The 9649-nt window shown below is 53.9% G+C and overlaps 1 protein-coding gene across 1 annotated transcript; it reads right to left on the reverse strand.

Annotated features, from left to right (window-relative positions):
* Window positions 1-491: 491 nt before the first annotated feature.
* Window positions 492-9623, reverse strand: ANKRD60 (ankyrin repeat domain 60). The gene is made up of 4 exons (XM_040459820.1): window positions 9408-9623; window positions 4914-5044; window positions 3327-3492; window positions 492-910 (listed from the first exon to the last, which is right to left on the reverse strand). The coding sequence occupies exons 1-4, from the start codon at window positions 9520-9522 to the stop codon at window positions 609-611; spliced, it is 714 nt and encodes a 237-aa protein (XP_040315754.1). The 5' UTR covers window positions 9523-9623; the 3' UTR covers window positions 492-608.
* Window positions 9624-9649: the final 26 nt, after the last annotated feature.

Below are 9649 nucleotides of genomic sequence, written 5' to 3' on the forward strand. Positions count from 1 at the left end.
CAAGACTAGTAAGGCACCCCGTGGAGGACGTGTCTGGAGAACCAAGCTCTCTCTGCTCTTGGCCCCCCCCCCCCCCACTTCTCCACCCCTCAAGCAGCAGACCCCTCAGAGGCGGGTCAGGAAAACTTCCGGAACCTCGCTAGCTTGGGCAGCACGTAGCTCCCGGGTTTTACAAGCCGAAATTCACAGCCCGCACGGCCCGCAACCTCGCGACGTTCGCTGGCACTGGTTTTCTACGATGGAACAGTGCTATTCTCATTATTGCTATCACTTCTCTTATGCTGACGCATTAGATGGTCTCCAGACGGGAGAGAAGGTAATTGGTGCCCATCACCCGAAGCAGCGTTGTCGGAGGCAATGCACAAATAGCACAAAATTAAAGGCTGGCATCAGAGGCCGCTCAGTCCGTCATGGATTCCAGAACGAGTGCAAACTCACCTACCCCCCACCCCCCCCAAAGCCGTGCGCGAACAGGACAGATGATTTAATACCTGATTCAGAGGGACTGCCATGTTTTCTTGGCTTCCTGCTCACCGAGGGCCACAGTGGACTTGAACTCCGAACAGTGACCCAAGTCAGCTTCGACGCGCACACGTGGCCCGTGGGAGCTAAATTTGGCCCTTCTTGGAGCCAAACCCACCCTTCACCCTGTGAGAAACCTGGTTCGCGAGCAGTTTCTTCGGGTCCGTCGTCCCTGACTTTGTCATCCAGTAGAAAAGGAACATGCGCCTCTCGCTGTGTCTGCGGTTCATGCGCCGGGCGATGGACATGGGGGTCTCCCCCCTGGCATCCTTGTCGGTGACCGAGGCCCCGTAGTTGAGCAGCAGGTTTATACAGTCCAAACGGCCCATGGCCCCAGCCGCGTGCAGGGCGGTCCTGCCCATGGGGGTTCTTTGGAGACAGTCGGCTCCTGTAAAATAAGACAGCTGGCTGAGGGAGGGTCGCCCTCCCGGCCGCGAGCCTCCCCTTCGGAGTCACGTTCGAGAGGAGAAGCGCGGGAGGGGCGAGGCCACGGAAAGAAAGCTCGGGAGAATCCGAACTGCCCCTGACCCCAGCAGCGAGTGTGAGAGGGGAGGCGTCGCTTCACTGGCCCCTGAACCCGGCACCGCCTTGCCTCCAGTCTGCCCAGAGCACACACTTGCTCCAACCCCGTTTCTGACGTCCGCTACCCTTGTGGTGATTTTCTAGGTTGTCAGTGCTCTGTCTCACCTCTACCTCCCCCTATCACTCCAGCATTACCCCCACCCACCCATGCTCTGTGCTCACTCCCTCCATGCTCCAATTATACCAGGCTTCTGTCTTCATCGCTTAAATACACCCTGCTCCCTCATCCTGCCCCAGGCCTTTTGCATATGCTGTCTCCTTTGCTAAAAACCCTGTCACCTTTTTCCGCGCCCCCCTCCCCGCCCCGGGCTCTCTTGCTATCCTTCATTTATTTCCTCAGGAAACCCTTCCTGAGCCCCTCTTCCGGTGTATCCCCCCCACCCCCATACGCTCAGTAGACACACTGTATCTTCAGAACATGCCGTGCACGATTGACCATGGAATTAATTATTTGTAATAATTTGCTGACTTCCCTTCGCAAACTGCACGGAGGCAGAAAACACACTTGTTTTGATCACCACTGTTTTCATCCCCAGCACGTAGCGCGATGCCTGGAGAAGACAGGCACTCGGGAAATGACAGACGATGGGCACCCTGACTCAGGGACAGATTTCACTTCGATTGAATTCCTCACTGCCTCCCGCAGATGGATGGGCTAATGACAGGTGTCCAATATGGACTTGTTGAATTGAATCAAATTCTGGGTAACAAATATCATGACACAGAAAACAAGGCGATTCAATTACATGCAGCTGACATTTCTGTAGCCAGTTTTTATGAGCTATGGCTGGTCGGCGAGGTAAAGTTTTAAATAGGTTCTCCTAACGCCCAGCCTCAGCCACAGCACGGCTTTTTCGCAGCAGCTGTCTGCAAAGCCCAGAAAACTTTGCAGAGCTGGCTGTAATGTTTTAACTGGTGCTTGCGAATACATCACAGTTCCATCAGAGTGAAAATGACTTTTTATGAGCTTAACGGACTGCTGGGCTGCGAACAGCCAAGGAGGAGGCCGCTCAGGAAAACCACCACCCGCCAGACAGACACAAGCGCCATTCGGCCCAGGCCGCGGGGATACTCCCGCCCTGCTTGCTGGAAGCAGGGGGCGCAGAGAGGCTGGGGTCAAGGCCGCGGGCAGGAAAGAAAGGGTTCTGACTTGAGGGCAGGCTGATATGGGAGACCCTGGTTATGAGGCTCCCTTCTGAGCCTCAAACCACTGACCAAACGGCACGTCACGTTCTTCCTTTTCCCCAGGAAGCCGGCGGCCTGGGCCGTCTGCAACTATTGTCTATTGTTTTTGGATGGATGGTCGACACCTCGATCGGTCCGTGGGCCTCTTTGCCCAAAAATATCCTACGTCCAGGGAAGAGAAAGTTTACCGTGGCAGGACTATACACAGAAGCCTTTAATCCAGAGACAATGCAGCCTAAGGCTTCTATGTCTTTCTTTCTTTCTTTTTTTTTTTTTTAAGTTTCTTTATTTATTTTGAGGGAGAGAGAGAATGAGCGGGAGAGGGGCCGAGAGCCAGGGGGAGACAGAGAATCCCAAGCAGGCTCTGCACCACCAGCACAGAGCCCGACGTGGGGCTCGAACCCACGAGCCACGAGATCATGACCCGAGCCGCAGTCAGACGCTTGACCGACCGAGCCCCCCCAGGTGCCCCGAAGGTTTCTATTTCTATGGACAGAGAGAGAAGGAGCAACCTGCCCTCTGGGTGGGGGTGGGGGGCCAGAAATGAAAACGGGGTTTGGGGTAAGTGTCTTCTGAGCGAAATAAATCCAAAGCCTCGGAGAAAGGAGACTGGCCAGGGACCGGTGCCGGCTTGGGGCTGGGTGCCTCGGACTGTTGCTGAAACCCAAGTTCAGGTGGGGCAGAAATAGCACAGACAGTTTGGGGACATCTCCGGCAGCGTGTCTGCTTTGGACGTAACAGGCCGGGAAGCCCTCGCGGCTGCTCCTGTGAATTCGTGTCCCGAAAGCTGCATCTCTCGCAACAGAAAGACTCTTCTGGAGTCCTGGCCAAGAGGGGGGGGGGACACAGCCTTTAGTAGGCAGGTCCTAAGACGCCTCGGACAGACGGCGAGTGGTCCACTGGGACCGTGAGGGGTGGTGGACACAACTTGAATCCAGGATGCCATTGCCAAAGGGGCCAGAAAGCCAAGCCACTCGGTCCCCCTACCCGCACAAGACCCCAGCTCGCGGACACACTCAGCTGTCTCTCAGAATTACCGTGCTCTAGAAGGTACTGCACAGCATCTGGGTGACCTCTGTGGGAGGTAATGTACAAGGCCACGAACGCCCTCTGACATATCCATTCCTTCCTCCGCTCGCCTCCAAGATGCTTTGAATTTGCAGTTTGGTAGACGGAGTCCTCATCAACAGCAAGACAAGACAGCTGGGCAACAGAACAGAGTTACTTCAAAAGGGCACAACCTGCCTGGTGGGGGCCGGGACCCTCCCCAGGGGGAGGTTTGCTCCAGTGGCAAGTTGAGGCTTGTGGTGGACACAGAGGGGGGCAAACCCTGACTAAGAAGCCGGGACACCCCCCGGGGGAGGACATTGTTGAACATTCTATGCGTGTCCAGGAAATCCGCATTTACCATCAGGCAGGCTCGGGAGGCAGGAAATTCTTCCTGTCGGTGTTTTGAAGAGAAAATAACTTTTCTGGGTGTCCAGAGGAAGGTGGCTGTGGCCATTAAGGAAGACACCAGCCAACACGAAGTGGCCTCCCCAGAGGGGAGTGCACTTCTCTGGAGACTTGATGAATTCTGGCCTTCCGATCTATTTTCGGGCCCATTGTCTCTGCTAACTTTTGGAACGCTCTGAACTCCACTCGCGGATGAAAAATAGCCCCATAATATAATCATCTCATGCTGAACTAAGGCTCTGAGCACGAGAGGAAGGCTGCGGGCCCCGACAGAGAGGAACTCGGTCCTAGATCTGGGGCATCCGGCGTGGGAGCGGCCGTGGGGGGAAAGCAGAACCCGAAAGTGTGGGAGACAGGAGGGAATCCCGGGGTTCAGGGCAAGAGCCAGAAAACCCAGGCAGGGCCCAGGCCTCGGTGGCAGAGGGGAGGCAGGGGAAGGCCAGGAGCAGGAGGAGACCGGGGGAAGGACCCGGGAGGGGAGCCCCTCCTTCTAAGGCTGCTGCACACAGGTGGGGGGAGGGGGTTCCAGTCAGCCCTGGCCCCGCCTCCCCGGAGACCACCCACCCTTCCCAGATCTAATTCCCAGCAACCCTCCTGCAGCCCACCTTCCTCGACCCCTTCCCCGCACACTCACGGCCTTGCATCCAAACGTGCCTTCTAGAAGGAACATACACTTGGCCGCCCCTGTCCCCCCAGCCTCCCGTCTTCACTGTTGGGCAGACCGTCGGGCTCCCTCCTCCCTCCTCCCCACTGCCCACCCAGAGCCCAGCCGAGAGCTGCGCACAAGGCCTGGCAAAGACCAGGCACCTGCTGCGTATCGAGTAGTGTTGCCTTAGGGGAGGGGCAGACCCGCATTAGGACTTTCTTTGGACTACGCGTTCCCAGCTATGGGGAGCTCTTCGTTCACTGTTCAATCAGGTTTTCAACTTTACGAAATATACATACGGATAGAAAATGCACTGCCCTGTCTCCTTTGTGGGGTGGCGTGGGGCACGAGTGGGTTACAGGTGAACACCGTGAAATAGCAAACCCGAGAGTGACTGGAACCACGCAGTGTAGGATTTGATCATTAGGAGCCCACGATTCCCACACCACCCTCCCCCACACACATCCACAGTTTACGGTTGCTTCATGAAGTATAATATCCATTTAGAGAAGCGTGAAAACACCTTACTAGGATCCCCTTCCACAGCTGCCAAAATCAGTTCTGTCCATCCATCATAATGCCAGATACATAATGAAATAATTCCACCAGGAACAACATCATGGAACTTCAGTGTGGTATCATCCATCAAAACTCCTACAGGGAATAATTTTTTCTTTAAAAAAAAAAAATTGGGTGTTAAAGATAAACAATTACATTGGTTAACTTAAGAGATTATCTGACCTTGGGCATCACAAAGATAATTTTAAAACCTTGAGCACCAATCTCATTTGATGACTCCACATGAGTCTGTTTGTGGTCGTTAATGCTTTTTAGAAAATTAATTTGGCTCAGCTCAAACAGAGGCGAAACCACCCCCCAAAATGGCAACAATTTATAAAATTCTGTAATTATAACTTGTTCTGTTGGGGGAAAAAAAAATACATGAGCCGGTAAAGTCATTTTATGAGGCAAACTCTAGAAATAGAACTACCTGGCAGTAAACAGTACAATGTATGTGCGTCAGTCATACATTAAAGTCAAATACTAACTCTGGTTGGTGTCGTTAACAGTTGGTTAAAGATGTAACAATGACAGAACTCGGTTGCGTCTCTACAGCAGGGTTTCTCAATCTTGATGCTACTGACATGTCAGACTGGATCATTCTCTGTTGTGGGGGTCACCCCGGGCATCGCCAGGTGTTAGCAGCATCCCTGGCCTCTACCCACCAGAGGCCAATAACCTGCTCACCTAGCTGTGACCATCAAAAACGTCTCCCGGTGTTGCCAAAACGACCCCTGGGGGACAACTCGCCCCAGCTGAGCATTTATGGTAAGGGAAGAATTGTCATGTTGACGTTCACCGTGATTTGGCCTTGAGACGTTACAACTCCTTTGTGTTATCGCCCAGAGCAGCCTTCCACGCACAGAAAAGAATGGGGTGAGTGGATCGACTCACACTTCATAAATGCAGACTCTTTGGGAAAGAATGTCAGGGCTATGGAGGACTCTAGAACATTTTCAGCAACGTTATCTTCAGCCTACCTTTTGAAATACACACTTCCTTACGTGGCCACCTATAATCTTGCTTAGGGGTCGCATAATTTCTTTTCTCCGCGAGCAACCCCACAAGCGCGAAGTCTCAACTCTGCCAGGCTGGATTTACCATTTATTCCGAGTGGAATTCATGAGTTTTGGGGACTCGCGACTGAGTGATTACTAAGCGCCTTGTACCGAGCGTCTACGTTCTTTAACCCTCGTGACAAGCTAAGTTTGTCATCTCTGAGTGTCGGTGAGCACATGGAGGCTCCCATGGCTAGGAAAGCGTAGAGCCAAGGGCTCCGAACAGACCTGCCTTCCCTCCAGTGCCAGGAGCTCGTCCCTCAAGGCTCCGCTGCCCACCCCCCCCCCCCCCCCGCCTTCAGTGACGAGAAACTTCAGACAGTGGATGTAAACAGGAGTAGCGATTAGCAAATTTGTTAATTAGGGTCCTGTCTGTGGTTCTCGCACAGAGGATAATCAGTCATCAGTCTTCAGCAAGACAACTTGACTTCCTAACAACTTTGAAAAAATTGAATCAAGCTGTGTTTCCCCAAGAAAGAGTGCAATTCACACATGCCAAACAGCTCGGCCATTCTCTGTTTACAGGCAGCAACTGCCTTCGGCTTAGACAAAGACTAATTATCACCAGCTAAATAAATTATTAGAGTTGACAACAGACGTGTAAGGTCGACCCTCATCCATGAATTTGCTCACCCCTTTTAGATTTGTGTCCCTCAAGGTTTTCACACACACGTGATCTCATGTAATCCTCCCTGGCAACCTTGCGGTGGGGAGAGAGGCATCGGCGGATCATTTAAAGGCAGAAACCCAAATTTCTTTTATCAACGTAGTGACACCTTCTTCCCGTCTTGTTTGCTATCAACAGTAAGGACTGCAGCCGCGAGCGAGGTCAAGCTTGCAGTGGTTGCTAAGTGCTTGCTGACTGGTAGGATTGTGACATCAGTGCTAAGTCACTCGGTCTCTTTCACTGCCTCTTGGCTTTCTCGGATTTATTGCTCAGCATAGCTCATCAGTGAAAATGAATTAACAGAACGGGTGCCAGACATTTACTGTCCCTCAGCCGCTCACCTCCTCCTTAACGTGTTAAATACACTCTGGGTTCGAGATCTACTTCTCTCCAAATAAAGCCTCCGCCAGGCCCCCCGAGCATCTCCCAAACACTCCGATAGCAAAATAAATACATCGCGAAAGATGCTTCACCTATTTCAAAGAGAGCGGAAGGAAGGTATTTTTGGCCTTCAATGTGCATTTTGAGTTTCCCGAGTCCTCTCTGCCCAGAGCGGGATACGGCCCGAAGGATTGGAGAGCTAAGAGGCTCCGTGTTACACATCAGGAAACTGAGTCCCGGAAGGGCAGCGTCTGGGGGAGCGGAGACTGTGGAGACAGGCTGCGCTCAGATCTCTGTCTCCATCGCTCCTGGCCCCTGCAGGGGTACTGCAGTATGTCTGCATTACGGGCTCCTCACGTTCTCTGTGCAGCAGCCCAGAGAGTTTTTTATATCTCCGTTTCCTTGAAGTCTTTTTGCACTGATTTCAACCGGGTGGGGAGATGATGGAGCCCAGGGGCCCTGATCCTGTCCTGTTCTCGTATCCTAAACATTGTAGATACCAGGACGGGGACAGCCAGGTCCTCAGGCTGAGGGAAGGAGATCAATGGAGGGAGAGATTGGGCTCCAAGTCCTTACCCCACATGGGATCTGTCTGGATAGGGGGCCTTGGGGTCCTGATCTAGCCACAGTGAGCTTTGGGTGCTGGGTTCTGATTCCGATGGGGCTAGTTTTGAGCTCCTGATGTGGACAAGGAAGGACACACCTTGAGATTCGGGGCTCTGGTACGAACTGAGTTAGTGCCAGTATTTGGGGTTCAAACGTGGCTAGAGTTTGTTTTGAGACTTGGGGTCCTGATGAGGGCAGTGTTTGCTCTGGATTTGGGGATTCTGATGAAGGCAATGTTTGCTTTCTGTTTGGGGGTCCTGGTGTGGGAAGGGTCTATTCTGGGATGTGGAGTCCTTGTGTGAGCAAGACTTGTTTGGGGATTTGGGGTTCTAACAGAGTCCTGCGTACTGTAGCAACGCAGGGTAAGGAATCGGACAGGTCAGCCCTGGGCTTTGGGGGTCTTGAAGGCGACAGGCTCTGCTCTGCGATTTGGGGTCCCGAGATGGTCAAGGTTTGGCCTAGAACTTGGGGTTCTGGTATTGGTAAGGTTGCCTGAGGGATTTGGGGTTTCAAATACAAACAGAGCTTGCTTCGAGTCTTGGGGTCCTCACGTAGGCAAGGCTTGCTTGGAACTTTGGCTTCCTTACATGGATATAGTTGGCTTAAACATGGTTTCCTTGAGACTTGGGTTTCAGATATGGGTATGTTTGAGTTTTGGGGTCCTATGGTGGGCAGAGTTTGCCCCATGCTTTGGAGCCCTTAGGAGGACACCTTGCTTAGGATTGGTGTTCTGGTGTCGTCACGGTGAGCTTGGGAACTAGCTCCCAGATGTGGGAAGAGCTCATTTTGGGTTCTGGCATCCTCACACAGACAGAGATGGCTGATGGATCGGGGTTCAAAGGCACAAGCGGTTAGAGACTGGGGGCTCAGGATTGGGCTTGTCCACTCTGAGCTTTGGGGTCATGATCTGAGAAGAATCTGCTTTGGGACTTAGGGTTCTGTTGTAAGCAGGGGTAGCTTGGGGGAATTTTATTTGGGGTTCAAACTTGGGCATGGTTTGCATAGAGGTATGGGGTCCTGAGGTGGGCAGTTCGTCTCAGGCATTAGTATCCTTCAGCGGACACGGTTGCTAGAGGATTCAGGGTTTTGAGGGTCACAGGGTTAGCCTGGGGACCTGGGGTTCAGTCTTGGCCAAGTTTGTTCTTGGTTTGGGGGTCCGGGAGTGGGCAGCGTTTGTTCTGTGCTCAACGGCTGGCTGGAGGGCTGAGAGGATTTACGAGTCCAACATGGGGACTTGGAAGTTTGCGGTGAGTTTGGGGTCCCGATATGGGAAGGTTTGCCCTGGATTGTGGGGTCCCACTCAGGACAGGCTGTGTTTCAGGCTTCTGGTTTGGTGTGGACGCTGTTGGCTTTGGGATTTGGGCCCCTGATGGAGACACAGCAGCCCGAGGGTCTTGAGGGGTCCGGCTGTGGCAGCGCCTGTGTTGAGATTCGGGGGTCCTGACGTGGACAGGTCTGACCAGACAGCTTGCTTCAGGATTGCAGTCCTGACGCGGGCAGGATTTGTGGATTGGGGTCTTGCTGTGTGGACTGGGTCTGCCTTGAGATTTGAGGTCTAATGTGAACCTGGTTTGTCAGGGACTGGGAAGTCCTCGCGGGGGCCTGGGCTGGCTTTTCCATCTGGGGTCTCCTGGCGGGGGGGAGGGGGGGTCTGTACGGACACGTGGGGGCAGCACGTGGGACCGCACGCTGGGAAGGGCAGAGGCCATGCACTGGGCGAGGGAAGGGGGCGGGCGGGGGCCACCTTGGTCCAGGTACTGGAGCCGCTGCAGGTCGAGGGGGACGCCGACGACGAGTTCCAGCTCTTCCTTGAGCTCGCGCACGGTCATGTCGCTGTGGCAGTGCGCCACCTGGAACATCTCCCCGGTCTCCTCCAGCAGCACCCGCAGGACGAAGACGTCCGGGGCCTGGTCGAGTGCCAGCGCGGGGCTCCCGAGGGCCGGGGACGGCGCGGGGAGGGGCCCCGGGCCCGCCGAGCCCGCCCCC

The sequence above is a fragment of the Herpailurus yagouaroundi genome, unplaced genomic scaffold (genome assembly GCF_014898765.1).
Source record: "Herpailurus yagouaroundi ecotype Mexico unplaced genomic scaffold, PumYag 246, whole genome shotgun sequence".
Lineage (NCBI taxonomy): Eukaryota > Metazoa > Chordata > Mammalia > Carnivora > Felidae > Herpailurus > Herpailurus yagouaroundi.